This window comes from Hibiscus syriacus, unplaced genomic scaffold, assembly GCF_006381635.1.
Source record: "Hibiscus syriacus cultivar Baekdansim isolate YM2019G1 unplaced genomic scaffold, ASM638163v2 tig00110893_pilon, whole genome shotgun sequence".
NCBI classification, from domain to species: domain Eukaryota; kingdom Viridiplantae; phylum Streptophyta; class Magnoliopsida; order Malvales; family Malvaceae; genus Hibiscus; species Hibiscus syriacus.
Window position 1 is genome coordinate 7,627,898 of NW_024062901.1, and position 26,752 is coordinate 7,654,649.

The following is a 26,752-nucleotide window of genomic DNA, read 5'->3' on the forward strand; positions in this document are numbered from 1 at the left end:
GTGAAAAATGATTACAATTTTGAAATTTAAAACGCAGAGAATTTTTTTTTAATACTTATTTTAGCCCTTTTACAGGGTGCTTCGGTTGTTTGCTCATCTTGGGTGAAAAATGATCAAGGAACGCTTCAACAGGTCTCTATACCGGTAAAACCGGTTTCCCAGTCTTGAATATGCTGTAAAATCAGGGGGTTTGTTTGCCTTCGTTTTCCTTAAGATAAAGCTATGAATGTTGATAGGTTTAGAGCAGTTTTCGTGGTAGATTTTTTAATTATGAAATGTCTTCCGTGAAATTTGATCCCACGACCTCAAGATTAAGAATTTTACACTCTATCAACTGAGTCGGATGATCATTTCCAGTACAAGCTCTTATACATTAGGATATATTAGGATTAGAAAGTGAGATTGTTAGTAGAATTAATTAAGTAGTCATTTTACTTTTATTCATCTAAAAAAATTATTTTCACCCATTTCTAATTCAATCCAACTTCATACATAATATAAGTTTATAGTTTTAATTTTAAAATCTTTTGATGACATAAATAATGACTAATTATTTATTAAAGCTAGGGATGGACATGGGTTGGGTTTCGGCCAACCCGACTTGACCCAAAAATTTTATATTCTTCATTCGACCTGACTCGACCAGAAAAATATATACCCTCCATCTCACCCGAATCCGTCCCGATTTTTTGAGACAAAATTCGAACCCAATCCGACCAACCCAAAATAATAATTTATTCAATAAAAACAGTGATTTAATTGAAAAAATAATATATAGAGGGGTATTATTGTAATTATTCTTAAATATATAAGGTAAAATTATATTTCTCGGGTCGGGTATTTTTTTCCCCTAAACCCGAATATGACCCGAACCGAATATCACCTTTAAAAAAACCGACCTGACACGACCCGAAATTTATTTTAAAAAAATTGTCCCAATCTGATCGGGTCGGGTCGGGTCGGAACCCGTCGGATTCGGATGTCATGACCATACCTAATTAAAATTAAAGCTTACATCATTAATGTATTAAATAATTTTTTATATTATCATTTAGGAATTTAAAAGTTCGATTATTATTTTTTATTGTTTTCAACTTAATTGTTTCTCATTTTAAATAAAGATATCAATGACTCTTTTATCTACGTGTATGTAATAAATTTTTGCTATTCTCATTAAAAAAAAAAACCCTATATGTATCAGTGATATCTAAAAAAAAAGAATGAGGAGAGATCAATTATAATTGTTTTAACTTTTCTAATTAAGTATTTGAAATGACATCAAAACTAATACAAGAGATCTTTTAAATTATATTCTTCATCTTAAATTGATTCCTTTTCATTTTAAATTGGCTCTTAAGTTTGAGTTAAATGCAACTTTGAGTACATCTACTTTTTTTTATCAGTCATGACCACTCTCTTTATCAGATTTTTTTTGTCTTATTTGATTATTGTACTGTAAAATATTTTATCCAATATCTTTCATCAAACCCTCATAAGTTTGAAATTTGTATATTTAGAGGCGTTATCTCCTTTTCAGAACACATTAGTCCTCAATTATTTAAAGTGTATCTAAATTTATTTTAGGCAAAAAGGCATGTGAGGTTCCTGAACTTTAAAAAAAAAACTCAATGTGGTCATCATTATATATTTTGGATCAATGTAGTCCTTAAACTCAGAAAATAAACTTAATGTGGCTCTTTGACCAATATTTTCCGTCATTGACCATTAAAATGCTGACATTCACAGTGCTGACATGGCAGTTCACTGTAGCTGATGACATGACAGATGGACTAAATTGTTTTTTTTAGGTTTTGTTCGAGGCCTATTTTTTTTAAAAAGTAAAGGACTTATTCAAATATTAAAAAACTAAATATATAAAATAATTAAAAATAAAAATTAAATTATTAAAAAGTGTATATTTATATTAAAATACTAAAACTATTATAAAAATTAATTTTAATATATATCATATGTTATAAAATAATAACTTATAATAAATCATCAAAAAATTTAAAAACATATATTATATATAACATATATACATGTTATCAACATTGTCATAAAAAATATCGAGACTTAAAGAAAAATAATTAGAATGCATAGTAAATTTAGACTAATCTAAAAATTATAAGATTCGATTAATTTAAATTTTGTAAATCTTAATTATCAACAGTGTAACATGTATATGTCATTTATAATATATCTATAAAATATTTTTAAATTCTTTGATACTTTATAAAAAATTATCATTGTATAACCTATGATATATATTCAACTTTTTAAAATTTTATATTTTTTAATAATTTAATTTTTATTGTTTTTTATATTTAATTTTTAAAATATTTGAATAATTTTATATTTATAATTTAAAATATTTTTTATTTTTTTTTAAATTAAATAAGTCATTGAATTTAAAAAAAAGATTTAGTCCTTTAACAAAATCAAAAAAAAAATAATTTAGCTCATCTGTCACATCATCAACTACAGTGGACTACTACGTCAGCATCGTGAACACCACATCATCAATTTAACGGTAAACGATAGAAAAAATTAGTCAAAGGGTCACATTGAATTTCTTTTATAAGTTGAAGGGTCACATTAATCTAGAAAACACGATGAGAGCTACATTTACATTAGATTTTTTTTTTTAATTCAAGGACCAAAATGAATTAGGTCTACATGCTTTGGGGAAGATTAAGAATGAATAATAAGTCTCATTCCGTGAAGTATATAACCGAAAACAAAAGTGAAAAATAGTCAGCCATGCTCTTCATCATCCCACAAACAACCTTGTAAAAATGATTACAAGGTTAGTGTATTACTGCGTGCCACTTCTAGCTTTTGCCAATGTGCAGCATGCAATTCCTGACAGATAATCTGTCATAACCTACGAACTAAATTATTTCATAATTAAAAATTATTGTTATTTTTAGAGGTTTTAAATTTTAACATTAATATTCTATTAGAATTACTTTATAATTACTTTAATTTAATAAAAAAATATTTATATCACAAATAAGTACGGAAGTTGCTCTCAACCTAACGTTGGAGGCAGCCTACTACCCTACTTCCCCCTTATCCCATTACATATGGGAAAAATAGTCAGCTAATTTAATTTTTTATTTACTTAAGGGTGTAAATAAATACAATTAAAGGCTCGTGAATTGTTTGTATAAAGTTTATTTATATTTATTTAAGTTAAATAAATTTTTATAAATATAATTTTTATGTTTATTTAATAAATGACGAATATAAATAAATATGTTTTCGATTTGTTTATGTACACGAACAAATTTATTTATTGGGTTCGTTTATAAACTTGTTTATCCGATTTTCTTTTTTATTTTAAATATTATTGAAAGTATGAATTAAACTGAACGCAATGTAAACTTTTGAGTTCAAACTATAAAGCCTACATGATTTAAGAATTAGTTTTATTTTGTTGGTTTTGTTTAAAATATTTTTTTTTTTTGTTTATTTGTTTAGTTAACATTTTTTAACATATAAATCGATATGTTTGCAAACGCTAAACGAGAGAACACAAACACCTTACAAAATAACATGAACAACATAAAAACAATATTTAAAATTTAAACGAACAATAATTAAACATTAACATCTTTAAAAACAAACAAACATATATGAACACAATCTATTTATTAATATGGGACTTCTTTTTTTTTAAAATTAATCAATGATATCCGATCAATTGATCAACTAATTCAAATCAGACTTTGTAAAGACCCATTATGGGGAACCCTCCAAACTCAATTTGTTTCATACAAGAACGTCAATATTTGAATCATTGACTTTACTTAAAGAATTTAGTGTCTCATCCCATTAGACTATACGTTACTTCATTTATCAAAGAGTTGGTTTGATTTTGGCCGACGACACATCAAATAACGCGGAACAGTCGTTCATTGGGTTTTTATAGAGTAGAGATTTCGACAAAATTGACCCAACTAATCAAGTGGGTAAAAAAATACTCATTAAATCATTTCCCAAATTAATTTAGATTTATGATATTTATTATAATGACTTGAAACTCTTCGCGTTGATGTGATGATTTTTAATACAAAATATTTCTTTTATTAAAACTTGTCATCCCAAGGTAATAAATTCTAATAAAAATTATATTTTATTAAAATTTGTCACGTCCACGTAATGGTCGGACAAACTCGTTATGTAAACGTAATAAGTTTTTCTTATACCGTAAGTTTCAAAATAAAATTTGGATTGACCTAATGGGTTAATTTTTTTAACCGTTCGATTTATTACGTGAATATTGCAGGGTCCTAAAAGTTGAAAACATGGGCCGACGCCACTGTTTTTGTGGACCAAACCTAAAAAAGGTACACACTTATTAAAATTTAGATGGTGTTTATTTTTGCAGATGTAAAAGGTCTGCAGTTTGTGGACCACATCTATAGGCATCTGAAGCAGAATAGGTGGACCAAAAGTCTACAGTCTATAAGAAGAAGACTGTTTGTTTTTTAACGTCTGCAGACTGCTAAAATAAACTGAAATATAAAAAAACTGATTTTTTAAACTTAAAAGAGTTTTGCAATACTGAGATTTAAATAATTTTAGTTTTACAATACTGAAATTTAAATAATTCATACAACTACAATTATAAATTTTTTAGAAAAACAAACACCACCTTATTAATTCTATTATTAGTCTCACATAATCACATGTATTATTAGTTTTATAAGTTTTATAGAATAAAATTTATAATGATCATTAAATTATATGATTTTTTTAAATATGCAATTATGTAATACTTTTAATTTTTTTAAATATATATTCATAATTTATTTTTATAAATATATGATATTTTTAGAAAATATTTTTTAATTTATCAAATTATTTTATGATTATTTTTTTTATTTAATTGTGATTATATTTTAAAATTTTAAAAACATAATTTATAATATTTTATATTTTAAAATCTTATTTATCAAACAATGAAATCATTTTTTATTAAGCAATGTGGTTTAAATACTTACATTTTGTATAAAAAGTTTAAATATAATTTAAAAATAACAAATCCAAAAAAATATTATATTTAAACTTAAATCAAAATAATTAAAATAAATATAAAATTTTAATAATATATAAAATAATTTATATGATATAAAATTAAATATCTATAATATAATATTAAAAAAATAATATTTAATTTATTTAAAAAAATTAATATTAAAATTAAAATCAAATATAATATAAAATTAAATATAAAACCCCTTTGAAGAGGTTAAAATAACAAATCCAATGTCTACGCGTGGTCTGCGCGGCGCATATATAAGAGCTTTGCAGACCTTACACAGTAAAAACAAACACTACTCTAAAAAAGACTTATTTTTAATGGCTATGTGAATTGCTATTGCCCTCCAACAGGGCAAAAGTTAACCACTTGGCCCCTTTCTCTTCCACTTCCTTGGATCCTCCTTTGTCTCACTCCATTACCAAATAAAGCTCATACGAATTTTGTCATTTATGATAGATGGCATGGCATCATGAACAACATATTCAATAGCAAGTAGGTTATACAAGTTCTAATTTTCATGCATCTGAACTGCTCCTGGACCTTTATCTTCTCATTCTAATTTATTTTATTCAAACTACATAATGATTTTGTTTCTGTTTTCTTTTGCAAAGCAGAACAACATAATGCTTTACTCATTTATTTCCATTTCTTTGACCATCTTTCACTTGTTTTTTTACTGTCCTTTCACCGTCTCTCTCTCTCTCTCTCATGACATGAATGGAACCTATATTGTTCTTCAAAGTTCATTTACATTTACTTGAACTTGCTCAAGTTCTCACTAATCTATAGCTTTTAGGGTTTTCTTTTGTTTTCAGGGTTCATGTTTCAAATCTAGTTTTACTAAGATCAATCAAGTCATACAAAAATCCGACTTTGGGTAGTACTTTAGCAGAGGCATGGCTCACCAGGTAGTGCTTGTCTTCTCTCTCTCTGATTGATTTATCCCTTTTTCTAATTTGATTTAATTGCAGGAAGAAGGTTGGCCACTGGGATTGCAGCCCCTGAATGTGAGGGTTGGACTGCCTACTAGAAACCACGACTACTCAGGCTCCATTTCATTCAACACTGTACCCACTGGTTCCCCAACTTCCTCAACAGATTCATCTTCAGATTCGGACACACAGGTCACTCAGTCTCACTGCAAAACTAGACATATTTTGGTTTGGTTGTTTCGATTATACTGGAGAACTGGTTTCTTTCTTTTGTTGATTATTGAGTAGTCGGTTAATACCCTATTTTTAATAAGGTTGAACAATGCTATTAGATCATTCTCTTACCGGAGAATTGCTTGTTTTAGGAGGGCAATAAGTGTCAATGCAGCATTCAATCTTCCTTTTCTCCTTTTTTTTTTCTTTTTGACCAAGTTTTCTGAAAGTATAGGCTAGTTCACTTGCATCAAACAAGTTTGAGATTCAATTTCTAATGTTCAGCATGACTTTGATTTGGTTACGTTAGAGTCGGGCTTTAAATAACCATAAGCTATCGAAACAGCAGCCGTTATGTAGCGGTAAAAGTGTTGTCTGAAACCGTTATTTTATAACTACGGTACACGTAATAACACCAGCTATTGCTTCAATCGTGATAAACGCAAAGCGATCGCAACCACAATTTAAATCCCTGGTTAGAGTTTGATTCAGTTCGATTTGGTTCTGTTGGGTTTAGAGGTAAAGTTGTTTTCTCTAAATCCTTCTGTAACTATCGAAATTATTGAAAATTTTACTCTTTTACATGTGGTTTTTTTAAAAAGATTTCCCATGTAAAATCTTGGTTTTCATTTTATTGTATCATCAACATGTCTTCTAACAGGTTCTGGGTTGGAAATTTCTGCTTCTATAGGCTAACAGCCCTTGAAATGTGATCATCTTCTCAGGATAACAATATAGAACTAATATTTCTGAGAAATTAAGAATCCTATGCATAAATTTACCTTTGCTTCCAGTGATTTATGCTGGTGGATTTGTACCAATATCTCTTGCTTGATTGGTTTTCAGTCAACTGGGTCATTTTTCCTTGAAAAGAGCATCACACTGGGGAGCCTAATCGGCGTTTCAAGCATCTTGGAACTCTCAAGAAGATCCATAAGAGGAAGAAAAGCAGAAGCAACAAGAGAAAAACGAAGCAAAAACAACAGATCAAAAGTGTGGCTGTTTTCTTTATGTTCAAGGGATGATACCCAGAATGCAAACAATGTTCCATCGCTTGGCCATTTCCTTGCGGTGGAAAGAAGAGCAGCCGGCGGATATAGAAGGGGTTCCATCGTCGATGGACCCGACGAGCTCGCCCTGCAGGCTCAACCCAGTATAGAATCAAACCCACTATTCATCAACGGCTGCATCGCTCCTCCTAGAACCACTTCACTCCATGTTGCAGACACTGATGATGGTAACAGTCATGGAGTTCCAGTTATGCTCAACTGCATATGTGGACAACCCTGAACCCTACCTCCAATTATGGCCTTTGCTGCTAAATTTTCGGTCTACAGTCAATTTCGTATGCTTTAGGATTTATAGTAAGGACTAAACTTTAGTTTCCTTGTCATTTATTATTGTTACACTTCCGTTTAGTAATATTAAATGTTTTGACCTTTAAAATTTTATGAACCAACCTCTTCTTTTTTATCGATTAGGAATTGTAGAGTGTGCCCATGGGTTATGACCATCAATCATACAAGTGTCACGTCTTAAAAGAGAAAATGCTCAACATAAAATATCCCAAATTATAAACTTTTCTAAAAATTTTCGATTAATATAAATGTCTAATGTTTCTGAAGTTATATTTTAAATATTTATCTTATTATGACCGTTAAAAAATTTTAACTTACATGTATATATTTTTTATTTTTATTTTTTAAAATCATTTTTCAAACCATTAAATACTCTAGTTTCCCTACGTCATCCATGCTTGAACGCCCAGGAATTGTATCTCCTCTGATGCGGCTGAAAACAAACAAATCAAATAAAAAAAAGCCTTTTGATCTGCAAGGATAGTGAACGAGGTAATGGGTGAATTTTGATCTGCAAATGAGAGAAGGCAGGGTAATGAATGACACGCCAACGTGAAGCAAAGTAAGGGACAAATATTTCGGGTTTAAAAATTAGAAATTTAGAGATTTGAAGTCGACGTCTGTTAATGAGTAAACGGCGACTGATGGATACTACTCAACGACCGGTGGCTCGCGACGATAAGAGGGATTTGAAATTAAAGATTTAAGTTTTTCTTAAGATTTTAGAAAAAAACAATTTAAAAAAATATATATAAACATATGTATCAATTAATGATTTTTTAATGGATGTTATAACATAGACATTTAAAATATAACGTTAGATATATGTATTGACCGAAAATAAATTTAGACATTTAAATAAAAGAGTAGGTGTAGTTTAAGAACTATTTTATATTAAGTCAAACAGTGACGGATCTAGAAATATTTTTAAGGGTAAACACACATATGTTTAACAACATAAAATATTTAAATGAGACGAGTACAAATAAATTTAGGAAAGATACCGTTTGTAAAATAAGTAACTAATAAAAAAAATCAGATTTCAAGATGAGCATGAAAAATTTCAGGGTGGACATCACTAGTAAAATATGTAATTAATCGAAAAAAATTTATATTTCAGGGTGAGCACGTGCCCACCCTTACTACCAAGCTGTGGTTTCGCCATTGAAGTCAAGTGAAAAACATTAATTTCACATTAAAAATAAGAAAAGAGGTCAATAAGTTTATAACGGAAACATTTTATATGGTATTATACATGTCTTTTGAGAAATAGTAATTAATCCGTAATAAGCTATATCAAAAATGATATTTTGACTATTTATTTTCACATCGAGTATTCCATTATATGTGGTAGATAGGATGAGCACTCGTGACGAGAACATCACAATATTAAATAGAAAAATATCACAGTTTGAAGAGATAGATGGCAATAATTGTATATTAAAAAAGAAAATTATAGACTTTATAAACAATAACATTACGTATCTTCTGATATATTATCTTTAGAAAGAGGATAATCACCCCCATAACATAAACATGTACATAATTTCTGTCCTATATATTTATTCCTTCACACAATGATTGGTATCATGGTGTTAATATAATTCATAAGTGGATATATAATCAAGTTCTTAATTCTATATAAAAAATTAGAAATAAAAAAATTATTTTTGTAAAAATTAAAATAAATAATTTGTTTGTATCTGAAAAGCCAAAATGGCAAACGCCAAAAAAATGGTCGTACTCTTTTATTATTTATTTTTTACGTACTCTTTTCACCTTAATCATGCAAAATGGCTCCTCTTACATGGTTGGAAATATTTAATTCTCATAATAATGCGGTCTCTGGATTAATTTCTCATCTAGGATGATTTTACAGTACAAAGAAAAAGTCTCTAAAAAAATCTCGGCGTCTTTAAGAAAAAATGAAGCCTCTGAGACTACCTAGCGTTTTCAGGCAAAAATGAAGACTTCGGAAACACTCGACGTCTTTAATCCATGCAAAAGACTTCGGGAATATGCGGCGTCTTTTGAACCAGCTGATGCATGACTTGCGTGGGAATCAACGACATGCAGACTTTACACGGGGGAGCGGGTGTAATAATAATGGTGTCATTATTACACCAATAATGGAGCACCAGTAAGTGATAAAACAATGGGGAGTTAAAATTTGGGTGAAAGGTGAGGGAGAAAATTTGGAGAATTTGAGTGAGTCCGAGAAAAGAGAGCATTTGGGCATCTTGGTAAGCTTGAGAGTTCGATCGAAGGAAGAAAGAACTCGAGTGCTCTGGCAAGCGATTTGATAAATTTAGTGTAACTTTTATTGTTTCCTTTTTAATTTTTCTTTGAAATATAAATTAATTAGATTATTTATTTTGATTTTACATATTAAATTGTATTCGAGTGACTTGATAATTTTAATTTTAATTTTCGTGTAATTTTTAGTGTAATTTTTGTTTTTAATTTAAATTATAATTATTAGACTATTTATTTTAATTTTACATATTAAGTTGTATATGAATAAAACTTGGTAAGTGTAGTTTAAATTATTACATTATCTTTTTATTGAGTAATATAAATTATTAGACTAATTATTTTTATTTTACAAATTAAATCATATTTGAGTACCTTGGTAAGTTTAGTTTAAAATTTATTGTTTTATTTTGTGTTTTTATTATAAAAATAAATTAATTAGTCTATTTATTTTGATTTTATAGATTAAACTGTATTCAAGTGGTTTGGTAAGTTAAATTTAAATTTTCGTGTAATTTTTAGTATAATTTTTGTTTTAATTTTAAATTATAATTATTAGACTATTTATTTTTATTTTACATATTAAGTTGTATTTGAGTAGTTTGGTAAGTTTAGTTTAGTTTAAATTATTTTTTTATTTTTTATCGAGTAATATAAATTATTGAAATATTTATTTTGATTTTACATATTAAATTGTATTTGAGTGGTTTGATAAGTTTAGTTTAAAATTTTTTTGTTTTGTTTTTATTGAAAATAAATTAATTAGACTATTATTTTGATTTAATAGATTTTGTTGTTTAAAGTTTCTTTAATTATGATTAATATTATAATTTGAAAATTTTAATTTTTTTATAGATTTGTTGAAGCATAGCAGAACAAAATGTTCTTTTGAGACTAGATTATCGACACATTTCTAGTCATTTGGGAGCACTAATATTATGATCGAATAATATATTTTATTTGAGAACGATGAATTAATTCTAATTACATGGATTAACAAATTGTAGGATGACGAACAACGAGTCATTCGTAGTCGAGTGAACACTTGTGAGAAGCCAGATGAACTTATTGTCCAGAATTTGCAAATGGTGGGCTTTACGATGTATCATTTGTAAGAGAATATAGGTTGGTCACTGGTTTGATCAGTGCATTAATTGAACGGTGGAGACCATAAACTCATACATTTCATCTTTCGTGTGGTGAATGTACGATCACTTTAGAGGACGTGGCTTTACAACTCGGGTCCCTACAAATGGAATGGCAGTGGTGGGAAAAATAATTAGGACTTGTTTGAAATGTGCGGGGTGTACCTTGAGAATGTGCCAGAAAAAACATTTACAAAAGGGTCACGTTTGAGATTATCATGGTTGGCGAATGAGTTTAAGCTCGGTCGTAATAGTACTGAGCAAGACATTATATATGCACTCGAGCATATATATTACGGTTGATCGGGGGAGTCTTGATGTCGGACCGGTAATCTTTTTCATATACAATATCTTCCATTTTTGGGTAACTTTTTGAATACCCGTCAGTATAGTTGGGGATCGACAATATTGACGTTCTTGTATCGCGATATGTGCAAGGCTTCATTACTTGTAAATGATGTGTGTACGATGGAAATCAGTGGATGTCTGATGTTATTATAATCGTGGGTCTGGCACAGACTTCCATGGTTAACATCGATTAGTCGAACTACAATTGACTTTCCTATTGTCGGAAGGTAATATTTTGATTTAAAATATTTTATCTTAAATTAATTAACAAATATTTTGTATAGGAAAAATATTTAGCGAATTTTATTTTGATTGATATACAGATGGAGGCATAAAATGGAGGAACGGGGTTGGGACACGATAATGTGAAAGAGTTTAGATTTAAGATGGGCATCAAATGTAAAGTTGAGGTATATATATAATTAATTAGTGAATTTTATTTTTATTTAGTTTTTAATATTGTTTATTTATTTAGTTGAATTTTATAATTATTTAATTATTTAATAATTATATAATTTTGTTTTGTAGTTTATTTGGAGGTCGTATGATCATGGAGAAATTATGTCGTGTGTTACAACATGTGGGAGGGTTGTCAATATTGGTGTGCTGTTACACCATTGATCTATTTCTCTTTTGTTGAGTTCCAATTTTTCGATAGAGTTTTGAGGCAGTTCGACTTCCACCAACCTATTCCGCAAATTCCAGAGAATTATGACGCTCTCCACAGATTAGATGGAAGGGGTAGGCACAGTGAGGATTAGGCTGTGAGGCATGCCAACTATATTAATCATTGGAACAACAAGGCTTCATACTTGCCAACTCTCACTCCCATTCAAGCGGATAACTTTGACTTCCAGAATTCATATTACCTGAATTATTATTGGGAACATGGAAAGCCGTTCTTGACAACGAACATAGAAAGACAACAATTTATACAGTATAAGAAAAAAAAATTGGTAAAGCCGAGAAACCAAGACGGAGTGGGAGTTCATTTCACCATGGAGCAGAACAAGCGACAATGGATACTATCCCATCAGAATATTTTGGCGGTACAGGATCATTTCATCAAGTGTTTGGTGATTCTGGTGTTACAGCCTATACTCCTCAGGTTATTCCTCATCAATCACCCATGTTCTCTCCCATGTTTGGAGCAACATATGATTTTTATCAGATGACATCTATGATGTCAAATACGAGTATTTGTCCTCAGGTGGAAGAGTAGAGTGGTGGTGGGCATGTATTTACAACACCAGATCATATGCCCCCGGTGAATGAGCACGTTGGTTATGATGAACAAACTCATGAACAACCGCAACGACCACAACGAAACTAACGTGCACCTCAACATTATTATTCAACAACATCCCGGCACCAACAAGAGTTGTAAACGCTTTATATGTTTGAATTAATAAATTTTAAGTTGAATTAATATCCATCACATTCATTCAAATATTGATATTAATCATATTAATTCAACTATTGATATTAATCACATTCATTAAAATATAACATCAACAAATATCCATCATATTAATTCAATATTGATATTAATCACATTAATTCAACTATTGATATTAATCACATTCATTAAATATAACTTCAACAAATATCCATCATATTAATTCAGATATTGATATTAATCACATTAATTCAACTATTGATATTAATCACATTCATTAAAATATAACTTCAACAATATCCATCATATTAATTAAAAAAATAGATAAAACTAAACATTCATTGAAATATAAATAGGCAAAAAATTCAATTATTCATTCAAATAGAAATAAGATTACTAGTGAGGCCTGTACCGTGGAAGGTTTAGACAATTTCTTTTTGAATGACCTTCACCTCTACATAATCCACATCTCTTCGGTTGACATTTCTCTCTAATATGGTTATCCATCCTGGTATGAATACGAGCAGACTCAGGTTGACCCGTTGGACTTCAACGAAGCAGTAGATTTGGCAATCATTCACCATGATGTTGTTTCAGCCAATATGATTCATTTGGGATCAGTCTGAACTCATGGCTATATATTTAGTATCCTCTATAAGTGAAATAACTCATCAACATAAGTGTATGAATTTATTCAGGTATGCATACATGCAGCGATTGTATGAGTACACGGATATCTCCACGCCTGAAAGCGGCCACAATCACATCATCTTGCCTTCTCCTTTGCATGCCAAACAGGTTCGTACTTTACATTATATCCGAACTGGTCTCGAATAGATGCAGCTAACACACGAGCAAGTGATCCTTGGATTTTGTTCAACCAACACCTTCACATATTGCCATATTACATCATATTCCAGTAATCAGTGGTCTTGTTCGATAGAGTTTTGCAAACATATGTGTGGACCATTGTACCTTGTGATAACCCAAACATCTTGCCTCTGCATTTTGGATACTCTGATCAGCCACTTATACGTGGGCCTATATTTAACACACTTCACGTACAAAGTTTTCTGGTTGAAATCTGCAACCTTGCAATCTACATGACCTTTTATGCAATACTCTTTATTCTCCAGTGTAACTTCTTTTTTTCCCTCTGTATTGCTTTCCAACTGATAATTCACCAGGGTTTTCAGATGATTCAGTCATGTAGCCTGAAGTTAAATGTGGCATCTTTGGGAATTCAGGTGCCCTCATTGCATCATAATATCTTGTGCATATGAGGGTAGGTTGATACGATGTCAGATATTCATCAATATTGATATCAGGTTCATCACCATCGAAAATATCTTCATCCTCAGCCAAAATGTGTTCTTCAGTTTCTTCATCTTCATTGAAATCATCAAGTATTTATTCCTAGCTATAACCCCTTTAGACCGATATGGGTGACCCGATCCGATCCGGGGTGTCACATTAGGGCCACCGGAGCGACCCACAATAAAAATCAGGTAAAAATAAAAATTTATGTTAAAACACGTAAAGTCATAAAACATTATAAATAACAAATTAAAATTTACCAATATTCATAAATAAAATAAATTTCTAGACTCAAATATAAAACAAAATACACCCTACATGCCCCCTAAACACATACACCGTACTCCGCAAGCAACGCCGGTGGAACTCCCTTACCGATGTAGATAGCTACGCTGATACGATTCTTTTAACCTGAAATGATGAGTAAAAAAGTGAGCTTTGGAAAGCTCAATAATACAGAACTACCATATGATGAAGAAGAACTGCAGATAACAGATAATTATATGTTTCCTTAATGATTCAGACATCTATAGATTTTTAGGCTGAGCTGAGGTCTCACTGATATCTCAGGTAGTAACAGACATTAAGTTTTTCGTTCAAAGGGAAATATTCAGAAGATTGGGTTCAGGAGATCAGGATAGGGTGTCTAGTGTGTTCCCACAAAACCATTTAAAACATGTTTTCAAAACCATAATAGTCCCTCCAACCGAATGGCCATATGCAGCTCCCCAGAACTGCATAACCTAAGGGGGCACCTTGGGGTCTGAGAGTTTACCCAAGAAAGTTCTTGGGCCACATAGGCCTACCTAAGAAAGTTCTCGGGGCCGCAGAGCCTACCCAAGGGTCACCTTAGGTCCATAAGGAATTACCAGTCGATGCAGAACCTATAAATAAAAATTTTCAGTCAGTAACCATGATATCAGAAATCATAACAGAAATCAGAGAAAACATCCTTGTGATAAGGAAATACACTAGAGGTTTTAGATATATTCGGAGATACTGGATAATCTTATCGGGCAGAGAAACACGGATCTTCAGTATACCGATATAATTCCGGATAATTCCGGAAGTTAGAATCACTATTGGAAGAGTTCATTAGCTGACGGAATCATCAGTTATCAAAATGTGATTTATCAAGATCATATTGTATTCATACATTTTTCGGAGGCACTATGAAATTAGAAGGGTATTCAGAGTCATTTGTATTGAGTTACTTATGTTTTCAGATATGACCGGAGTGATTCTATTATTCAGGAAAATCAGGGGCATTTTGGGTATTAGGTTCTTAGAGAATTCATAGTGATTTGAGCGGATAAGGGAAAAACAAAGATTCAGAGCATTTACGCTTGTGTCAATCTATCAGAATATCGAGTTAACTTGAACTGTACAAGTTCCATCAATAATACCGTTAATCGGTCAAAACGTTGCACTTCCATAATATTAACTTTTTAATACAAACAATTCTTGTCAAATTGATCATCAATATTTTCAGACTTATCCAATTCATTCACTTAATTCAAGGTCATCGAGGTACTCAATTCAATTAGTCAAGTTTATCCCGATCACTTCGAAGTTTCTAGAATAATTCTGTCATTTCTGAAATTTGAATACATACAGTTCTTTATTCTGTTCAACTAGGTCATATAATTTAGTCATTTTGGTGCTTAACGTTATTTCAGCCATTTCAAAGCTTGAGGATATCTAATCATTCCTGAGCTTGGTGATATCTTGGGTCATTTGCATTCCAAGGGTATTTTGGTTATTTATAGATCAAGGGTACTCATTATTTCTTTGATTCAAATATATGCACCATTCTAGTGATTTATTTATCAGGCGATTTTGTCCAAGAATTCACAATTCCTAAATCTTTCTCCATCTTGGGGTTAGAAATCGGTTATCCAGGTTTCTAAGCAAAACTAGTATTTTCTATGCACATCAATAGTTTCATCGGATCAATATATCTTTTCATAGTTATTATCCAACTTCCAAGGACAATTATTGTCTTTTTACAACATAAGAGTATTTTTGTAATTTCACTTAACCTAAGTATTCTCATAATTTCTCATCCAAGTACCTTTGTCATTTAACTTTTAATGAGATAATTATAATTACAAATCCAGGGCTGATTGCTTTATCACTTAATCACAGAACTTGTAATTTAATTCTAACGGTCCACAAATTTCTTATATTAGTAATCTAAGCCATATTCAATTACCAAATTTTACCTCATTCGTATCAAATGTAGGAATAATTAACTACACAGATGAGAACAAACATTTTCATTAATACATTTACCAATACCAACATGTTCCATAAAGCATGAAATAGTAATGTATTACCTCGGTTTCTGTGCCATACGATCGACCAATTAATCTCCATTCGATCACCCTCAAACTTGATTCAATGCCTCAATTCCTAGGATGCCAAGCAACCAAATTACGTCAAAAACTGAACTTAATTTAGAAACCAACTTGAATCGATAAAACATTGAAAAATAGCTTACCGAGTGCGAATTTGGTAAAACGGACTTCAAAATCGGACTTGGGACATCGAAAAGCATAAAATAGGGTTTTTTAGAAAATTTGACTTTAGGTCAAAATCAAAATCAACGGTTAACGGGTTGACTCAGTCAAAGTCAAGGATCAACGGGTTGACTCATTCAAAGTCAACGATCAACGATCCAATGAGTTAAATCAACCGAGTTGACTCAGTGTGGGTTGACTCAGTGGGTCAGGCGGGTTGGGTCGACCCGATTCTAGAAATTTCCTTTGAGCGTGGACAAGGCAGCGTGTGCGGTGGCGACGGAGGTCCGGTTGGTGTTCCGATTACTCCAAAATCATCCTTACATCCAAAATAACCAATTTATTTCCAAATCAAGCCAAAATCACAATTGAAAAGAACCATAAAAGTGATCGGTAACTTACCCACGACGATTGGACTATTGTGAGGCGACGAGATGGGTCAGGTTCTTACCAGAATTTGAAGAAAACAACGGCGAAATTTGGGATTCTAATCGTGTGAACAATCATCGATTCACGGCGATATATGGTGTTTCACGACTTGATAATGCTCGGGCTTTGGTCGCGGTTGGTGGGGAGTTGATTGGTGGCATGGAGCGCTCAATGTTGGCCGGACGGCGACGCGCAGGAAGGTCGATGAGGTTTGATAATTTAGGGTTTAGGGATTTGAGTATCAAGGTTCACGATTTAAAGAAGGGGTTTAAATTTACTGATAAAGGAAAATGGTCTAATTACGGGTTTGGTCCATGTATTCCTGCAACTATAAATATTTGACTATAAATTTAATGAACACATAATTTGACCAATACTTGGGGGTGTTACACCAGCGATTTTCAGTGTCATACTTTGCGGCTCCAAATGTTCCACCAACTTTGTTTGTAGTTTCCAACATCGCCACGAAGTTTTTATCGACTATATGTCGAGTTATCAAACTGACTTTCGAAAGCCATTTGAGATGAAGTTCCAACCATATTCTTGATGACCTAGGCACAACAGATATATTATGCATCTCAACAATAACTCAATAATTGGAATATTTGTTGGTCAGGTAATTCAATCATAGTTGTAATATCATCATATTCTTCAAGTGGTTTACAACATACCTGACTAGATTGGGACATACCATAAAACTATACCTCAAACCATCAACTGTAGCTCGGATTTTACTTTATATATTCTCATTCATTCTACAATGTGATGTCCCTTTTAATCATATTAATAGATGCTTCAGACTGAAAAATAACTCCGACCCTCATTTTCCATAATCTATTCATTGTAATGGACAATCAGAAAATTTTGTTGCTCATTTTCTTTACACATAAAAATATATATTCAGAATAAATTAAAATAAATTATAGTAATGACAATAAATTACATTTATGATTATAATGAAAATAAATTATTTACTAAATTATAATAAATATTATTAAAAGTTAAAAATGTAAATATATTAACAATATTTTTTATATAAATGTAAATATATTAACAATATTTTTTAACATTTTTACTAGAAATACTAAATCAAATGTTGATCTAATTATTTTAACATTTTTACTACAAATACTAAGTCAATCTTATTCAAATTACACTAATTATCATAAGGTAAAAAGTACAAACATAATAATGACGAAAATTAAATTATGATTAAAATTAAATTAAATTAATTGCTATAATATTATTTAAGATTGAAACAATGTAATATTAACAATATTTTTTTAATAAAATAATGCTTAAATACTATAATTACATTCTAATAATGATTAAATTTATACTTCAGAATTTTATAACTACTTATTATTACTCGAATTTATTATTCCCTAATTAATTATACTTTCCGTTCAACCACCAACACAAACCTATCTGGGTTATTAATGGAAATTATATCCACCAACCACCAACCTACCGGGTTATTAATGGCTAATTAATGGTACCATTATTTCATCATTATAATAAATATTATTTTCCTCATTATAATAAAAATTATTTTTCTGCTAAAATTTATTTAACCTTGCAAAAAATGTAAAATATTAACAATATTGTTTTATAAAAATAATGATTAAATACTATGATTACATTATAATAATGATTAAATTTATTACTTTGATTTTTTTTATAAGTACTTACTATTACTTCGAATTTATTACTCCCTAATTCTCAACCAAAACACCCCATTCTATAACATCCAGGGGTATTCATTATACTTTCCCGTTCAACCACCAACCACCAACCTACCCGGGTTATTAACGGATAATTAATGGTGCTATTTTTTCGTCATTATAATAAATATTATTTTTCGTCATTATAATAAATATTATTTTTTTACTACAAATATTAAATCAAATATGTTCATCTAATTATCTTAACATTTCTACTACAAATATTAAATCAATAATGATAAAATTATAATAATGATATTTACATAACAATAAATCGTAAACAATAAATCGTAAAATACTTTAAATAATATATTTTTACACTTACTTAAGAGTTTCTTCCAACAAGTTGATGTTATAAAAAACCTATTCGAATTTCTTACTCACTTCTTCTTTACCTGTAACAACATATTAAAATTAATATTTTAATATTAAATAATATGAAATAAAGATATTTTATTCGAATACGAATAAAATTTTATTCAAATAATACTAACAGATTAAAGATTGAAAGAAAATTTCATTCAAAATTTTCTTTAATAATCTTTCTCGGAGGCTTACTCTTTCAATTCTTCTCCAGATTTTGCCTTTTCTCTTTTTTCCTCACCACTACTTTACTCCCCAATTCTCAACCAAAAGACACCATTTTATAAAATCCCGGATATTTTTTTTAATTTTTCGTTCAACCACTAACCACCAACCTACCCGATTATTAATGAATAATTAATATGTCATTATTACTTACCTGTTTCCCAGTCGGAGGTAACCTACCACTCTACACTAAAGACGCCGAGTAATCTCGGGGTCTTCTGCATGGCTTGAAGATGTCAGGTAGTCCCGGAGGCTTCATTTTTGCCTGAAGAAGCCAAAATTTCTTGGAGACTTTCTCCTTGTACTGTAGAATTCACCCTAGATGGGAATTAATCCGGGGAACACATTATTCTGGGAATTAAATATTCCCAACCTCATTATTGTGGCCATTTTACCCCTTAATCATTGTACAATAAAATATTTAAATGATGTGTAAATTAAATACGAGATGATTAGATATAAAAGAAAATGAACGATACATATGTTTTAAAAATTATTTTTTAAATGTCTTAAAGATGAAATGGTATTTGATGATGAGAATCAGTTATTCTCGTTAGTCATTGACGATTTTTCCTTGTAATTTGAGTAAAGAATTGTAATTAGTGAGAGAATAATTATTGATTGGTGTCCTTCTAAAAAAATTGATCATAAAAAAGATGACGATTGCGTGTATAATTGAAGGTTTAACCCCTTTCTCGATCTTGGATGAGGGGTATTTATAATGACCCTAGTTGGTAATGTTAGTAATAAGGTAGTTATGAATTTTATAGATTAATGAATTAGATAGATCTAGAAGTTAGATATTGGATTTCGCTTTGGTATGTCACGTTGATTTTGTCACAGATCTTGTCTATATATTGTAGTTGAATAGGCTTATGTCAAGAGGGTATGAGCTTCTTGGAGGCTTTGTCAAGCTGATAGATCTATATGAGGTTATTTGTTGACAGAAAGTTGGTAGTTTCCAGAGATTATCTTTGAAGTTATAATAAATTATACCCTTGATAGAGAAATTGCATAAAATAACTTAATATGATACTCGCAATAAAATTATAATGACTCTTTCTTGATTTCGTTGGATGACAAAGATATTTCAATACTCTCATTTTCGGGATAAAGTCTACTTATTGATAACTCTACAAAAAAGTTTTTATTTATAGCGTTTCTACTTAAGTCAAGATTACACTTTAGCATTTTTCGGATCTTATTTAGATTGCTTTAATATATTTTATATGACTTATATTGGGAGTGAGTTGGTTGCTTTTGGGAGAATTTTGATATTTTATTGTGATATTGTTTCTCTAATCCTGTGACATTCGTTGATGCTGCAAATGTTGTTGTAAGTAGTTAGTAGACATGGTTGCAGAACCGTTGCTATAACAATCGATGCGTCAGCTAACAAAACAAGAGAAATTTATGGAATTAGACAATTATCCATAGCTGAAAGAAAAGGTTGGAATTTATAGAAAAATAATTTTTTTTTCAAAAATGAATTTTTCTATTGGTTGACCTTTGGATGCTTGAATAATACACTTTTTACACACATTATTCATTCTTGAAAACCCAAATTTTCATAGCCTCTTTTTATTTATTCCTCTTGTCGTCGACCATGGAAGCATGAAATCCTTGGGGAAAACAACACTTGGACGTGGGGAGGAGTAACTGTGAGAGCGGTGTCTGATGATCGATTGAACTTCATCTAGCATTTTAGAATCGAACTTGAGAATTGTGATTTATTTTGTTTAAGATTATTTTATTTTATTTTATATTAAGATGTTAAACTTAGAAATTATAGTTGAATATATTTGATGAATTTCATGTTTATTCGCTTTGCCTTAGTAACTTTGATTGGTGTTGCTTGAGCTTTTTTTTGGCTTGTTGTGGAAATATAAACTACCCAATAATGTGTTGAGAGATGAGTTACATCATGAGCAACATCAGTGCCTGTGAGAGCAATGCTTAGCATAAAAAGTTTTGCCGACTATTTTGTCGTAGCATTCTTAGTATGCTTATTTTGATTGCTATAGAGATATAGTCTATTTTTGTAAGTTGTTGGTGAATACTTTTGAGAAAAGAATAACCTACTAGGTTAATACTAGAGACATCAATTGTGTTGCAACAATATTAATTGTGTTATCTTTTTATATTCTTATAACACCCTAAACCCGATGCCTAAAGTGCCACATTGGGCTGCCGTGGTAACCCCTAATTTTCAAAACATGTTTATTTCATTTCAAAAGATACAAAATGGTACCAAAATATATACATGACAATTACTAAAACAATTTTATAGATCGAAGCTATGTGACACATAATTTAAAACAAATACAACACAAATTTTGCTAAACCAAATACAGAAGTAAGGTTCTATGAATAAACATAGCCACTAAAACTATAGTACAATACTCTGGAAGAGGTGTTGGAAGTCCTGCTATGATAGTGCTCCACTAACGACTCAAGCTAAAATGTGAACAAAAAAATCTGAATGCTGAACTTACAAAGCCTAGAAGTATAATCGCTAATCTACAACAACATTAAGAGTCTCATAAACACAAACATGCTAAAAACATGGTACGAAGCAGTAGGTACATGTATGATCATAGTCAAGTATTACCTACTTAAGGTTCGCTGAAGTAGGAGTCTCATGCTTCCTTTAATCCTCTACTAGAGGCTTCGGTACAACGTTACTTCTCAGTGTTACCAATAGCATACAATAATGCCACATCATCAATGTTCCATCTTTTAGAAATAAAAAACAAAATTTACCCAAAGTCTCACAACTAGTTCCTATTATGCTAATTATGCAAAGATATGCACAAATGATCTTAATATGCTCCTAATTGTGCTAAAGTCCAAGTTAAACCTAGGTAAAACAAGCTTAAATGATAACTCCTTTGGGGAGTTATCATAAGGCATCAAGAAAGGTCTCACAAGGATTTGAAGATGAAAGATCATCTCTGAAAATTCATCTCATTAAGCCATTACATTTTTATGGTGACCATAAAGAAGTGTGCTTCATGACTGATTCCAGCAAGCGGGAGTCCTTCTTTGAACTATGTTTCGATCTCAAAAGTATAAAAGACCTAGAGTAACACAACCATCAACAAACATAAAGAGACATCATTTTTTTAGAACCATGACAAGTTACCACAAACTTCCACTTCACTATGTGAAATCATGCTTTTACATGCTTTCAATAAGACATTTATGACATTAGATTAGATTTGTGTTTTAATTTTTTTAATGATTTTATCTTGAGATTGTTTCAGGTAATGTGCCTATATTGATCACCACATCATCCTCAGTTTTGTACTGTTATTGTTGGTCACAATGTCACAACATGAGCTTGAGAGAAAAATGCCACCAACCAATGCTGACCCAACTCACTAGGGGATTGTTGTCCCATTACATTATACATTTAAATTAATGATTTATTTCTTTGTTTGCATACATTAGGGATAATGCACATCGCATGTTTAGGGGCGTGTTGTTCTTTTTTTCATGTTGCATTTGCTTTTGTAATGTCATGTTGTATGTGTTATTTTTTATATTGTGCATTGTTTTCATATACTATCACTACATTATGATGGAATGCTACCATAGTTAATGATTTTTTTTAGCCTTTTTGATGATGTTTGATGAGGATAAATTTTGAACTTTAAAATATATGAGGAATTCCTTAGATTCTTGCTAAGTTTAAAATTCTATAAAAAAGAATTAACACAATAGGTGTATTCTTTCAATACTTAGATACATTAGAAATAATTGAACCCAACAAATCTCACAGCAGTAATAGGTACTGTAGCATACACTCAAACTTTTGAAAGAATGCTAAAGGTGCCCAACATTAACTCTAACATTGAATTGGACAAAAAATACTAGAGGTGCATAAAACTAGCTCTAGAGAAAAAAATAAAAAAAGAGAAAATATTTTACAAATTTCCAATCTATTAGAGGTGCCTAAAACTTAATATAGTAATAAAATTGAAACAAAAGAATGCTAGAGGTACTCCATATTGGCTCCATCATTGAAAAGGAAAAAAAATGCTAGAGGTGTCTAACACTAGCTCTAGCATTAAGAAGGGAAAAATACTAGAGGTACCAGACAGTGGTTCCAACAAAAGAAATAAATGAGGAAGATGTTTCTACAACTCTGGAATTTTAAATGAGTAAGATCAATTTTTTTCTAATTTAAATAAGTATTGATTGAATACATCTTGCTTGCACATTACAATACGCTATGGATTCTAAATTTGGTAAGTTGACAATACATTCTTTAATTGAAGATCATGATGCTACTACATTGGTGGAAGCAATCTTAAATTCTGAGAATTGAAAAAGTGAGTTTGGAAAATAATTTAGTTTGACAACATAATTTCATCGTTATTGCATTTCATGCATGTTAGTTTCTTGAGAACAAGCAAACACTTAGGTTCGGGTGTGTGATAACTCTCCAAAAGAGTTATTATTTATAGAATTTCTACATAGGTTAAGCTTGCACTTTAGTATTTTTAGGATCATAATTAGATTATTTTATACATTTTGCATGATTTGCATATTGAGAGTGAGTTGGTAGCTTTGATGCTGTGACATTTGTTGATGTAGGAAAAATATAAATGAATTGATTGAATCATGACTATTCATGAAAATAATTAAGTCTTTTCATGAAAATAGTTATTTCATTTCACTCTAAAGGTCATGTCTTTCCATGATAACCTTTTGATTAAAAGGTTATGATTTTTAATCAAATGGTTAAGTCATTTCATTTAAAGGTCTTAACCTTTCAATAAAGGTCATAACCTTTCAATCCTCTCCCTATATAAAGGCTAAGTTGTGACACATTTCAACACACAACTTTTACTATTTTCTTTCATGTACTTTCCTTTCAATTCTCCGATTCTTCAAAAGTCATTTTTCGATGATAGATAAAGACAAAGATTGTGTTCGATTGTTCACTACGGTTGTGCTTACTGTTGTGAACGTTTGTGTTGTATTCTGGGAGACCGACGTCAAACGTTACTCAAAGCACCAAGGAGAGGACGAATCTGTCTTAAGGAAACTGTTCATTCATGCCTCAACAAAACTCTTCTTCTACATATTCAATTTCATCCGATTACAGGTTCTATTTTAATTTCACATTTTTTTAACTTTATTATTGAAACGAAATTTTTTAGATTGTAATACTACAACACTATTTTTCATTATTTTGCAACAGTTGATGCTATAGATGTTGTTGTAAGTAGTTGATAGACATGATTGTGAAATCTTTACTGTAGTAATCGATACATCAATAGACAAAATAAGAGAAATTTCTAAAATAAGACAACTTTCCATAGTTACGGAAAAAATGTTGGAATTTAAAGAAAAATGATTTTTTTAAAAAAAGAATTTTTCTATTGGTGGAAAGTTTGACTTTTGGAGGCTATAAATAATACACTTTTTACACAACTTATTCATCATTGGAAACCCTAATTTTCATAGCCTCTTTTTGTTCTTTTTCTCTTATCACTGACTTTGGAAGCATAAAATCCTTAGGGAAAATAACACTTGGACGTGGAAGCAACAATCATAAGAGCGATGGACGACGATCCATTGGACATCATCTTAGTAATTTGAATCGAACTTGAGAATTGGATTTATTTTGTTTAAGATGATTTATTTTTATCTTATGTTAAGATGTTAAACCTGGATATTATGGTTGAATACACTTGATGAATTTTATGTTTATTCGCTTTGCCTTAGTAAATTTGATTGGTGTTGCTTGAGCATTATTTTTACTTGTTTGTAGAGATATAAACTGCAGTAATGTGTCGAGAGATGAGTTGCATCATGAGTAGCATCTGTTCATGCGAGAGAAACGTTTATCATAAAAGAGATTTTTTGCTGATTGGTTTGTCATAGAATTCTTAGTGTGTTTATTTGGATTGCTATAGAAATATAGTCTATCTTTTTAAGTTGTTGGTGAATATTTTTTAGAGAAGAATAACCTACTAGGTTAATGCTAGACGCATCAATCATGTTGCTACACCATTGTTAATTGCATGATGATGTTTGACATTTCACAATCTTTTGCATGAATTGATCATTGCTTCATTTACTTGTGTTGTAATTCCTTTTGTTCTATTATGTTTTTCGTTACATTGCTACATCAGTTATACAAACCTTTATGTTTTATTGCACAATAATTTTTTGAAGTAATACTAATCCATGTGGATATGATACTCGACGCACTAGCTGTGTCCACTTTTACTAATTGGTAAACGATAGTGCATGCTTGCACTGGTTATTGTTACATTATTTGAATCATCATTGGTTTCCCTTTTTAGAATAACCTGGTTGATAGGGGTTTCTCCTTCTTGTGGCTTTCGACACTAAGTGCGAAGATATTTTATATGTGGTATGCATTTTAATATTGTGATGAAGATATTTTAATATTCTTTGAAGGTAACTCCAAGTAACTCTACCTTGAGAGTTTTCAAAGTAAGAAATCAATGCTTAATAGTGGAGAAGTAATCAAGAAGGTTGAGAATCTCTTATATAATTATGAACAAAGGTCTTTCTATAATGTATTACTTAGAGAAGGATCAAAGATTTCTTTGTGCAAAGGTTCTCAATGTTAGAGGCAAATATATATGTTGGGGTATATGCATCTCTAAATAAAAACCTAACACTAAATTTAGAGGTCTATATATGGTGAAGGCTTCTTCATGCCAAGTTTCTGATGTTTTATGTTGAGGTTTACATTTACATGCAAAAGTATCCCAATGCTAGATGTGGACGTTGATATTGTATTGAAGGCTTCTTCGTACAAAATCATTGACGTATAATACGAAGACATATATTAGGATGCAAAGGCATTACACAAAATCCTTAACGATAGATGCAAAGATCTATGTTAGGATGCCCAGACATTTCCATTATGTCCAAATGTAAAAGTTTTTCCATGTAAAAGTTCTCTTAGCTAGATGTGGAGGTATAAATTATAGGGCAAAGACATATTCATGCAGGGTTCTCAATGCTTAGATGAGATGTAGAGGTATTAATGTAAAAGGAGTTCTACACTGTGTTTGCTTAGTGGAAGACTTCGGTGATACAACCAAGTAGAGGCGTCTTCGACATATTCTGATTGTAGGTTTCTTTGAGCATTCCTTGACGTTATCGAAATTTCATCTCAAAATTAAAACTTTATGAGTTATCTCGACTAATTTTAGGTTTTACTTTTTTAAAATTGAAAAAAGATTCACCGATCTTTGTTTAGGGTATGATTGGATCAACTTAAAAGATTTTATCATTCTTATAAAATTTAATTTTAAAATTACTAAAACAACACTTAGATGATTAACACCATCACAACGTTCATTTATTTGATTGCTCCATTGTGTCTAGATTATGTCAAATCTGAATAATTTTTTAATATGACCTTCTTGGTCCTTTTCTGCTAAACTCTGGCTATGTTATTTTGCATTTAATATTA

General features: G+C 30.6%; 1 protein-coding gene across 1 annotated transcript; it reads left to right on the forward strand.

Annotated features, from left to right (window-relative positions):
* Positions 1-5,747: 5,747 nt before the first annotated feature.
* On the forward strand, positions 5,748-7,593 carry LOC120145302 (uncharacterized protein At3g17950-like). The gene is made up of 3 exons (XM_039159180.1): positions 5,748-5,961; positions 6,025-6,177; positions 7,045-7,593. The coding sequence occupies exons 1-3, from the start codon at positions 5,950-5,952 to the stop codon at positions 7,486-7,488; spliced, it is 609 nt and encodes a 202-aa protein (XP_039015111.1). The 5' UTR covers positions 5,748-5,949; the 3' UTR covers positions 7,489-7,593.
* Positions 7,594-26,752: the final 19,159 nt, after the last annotated feature.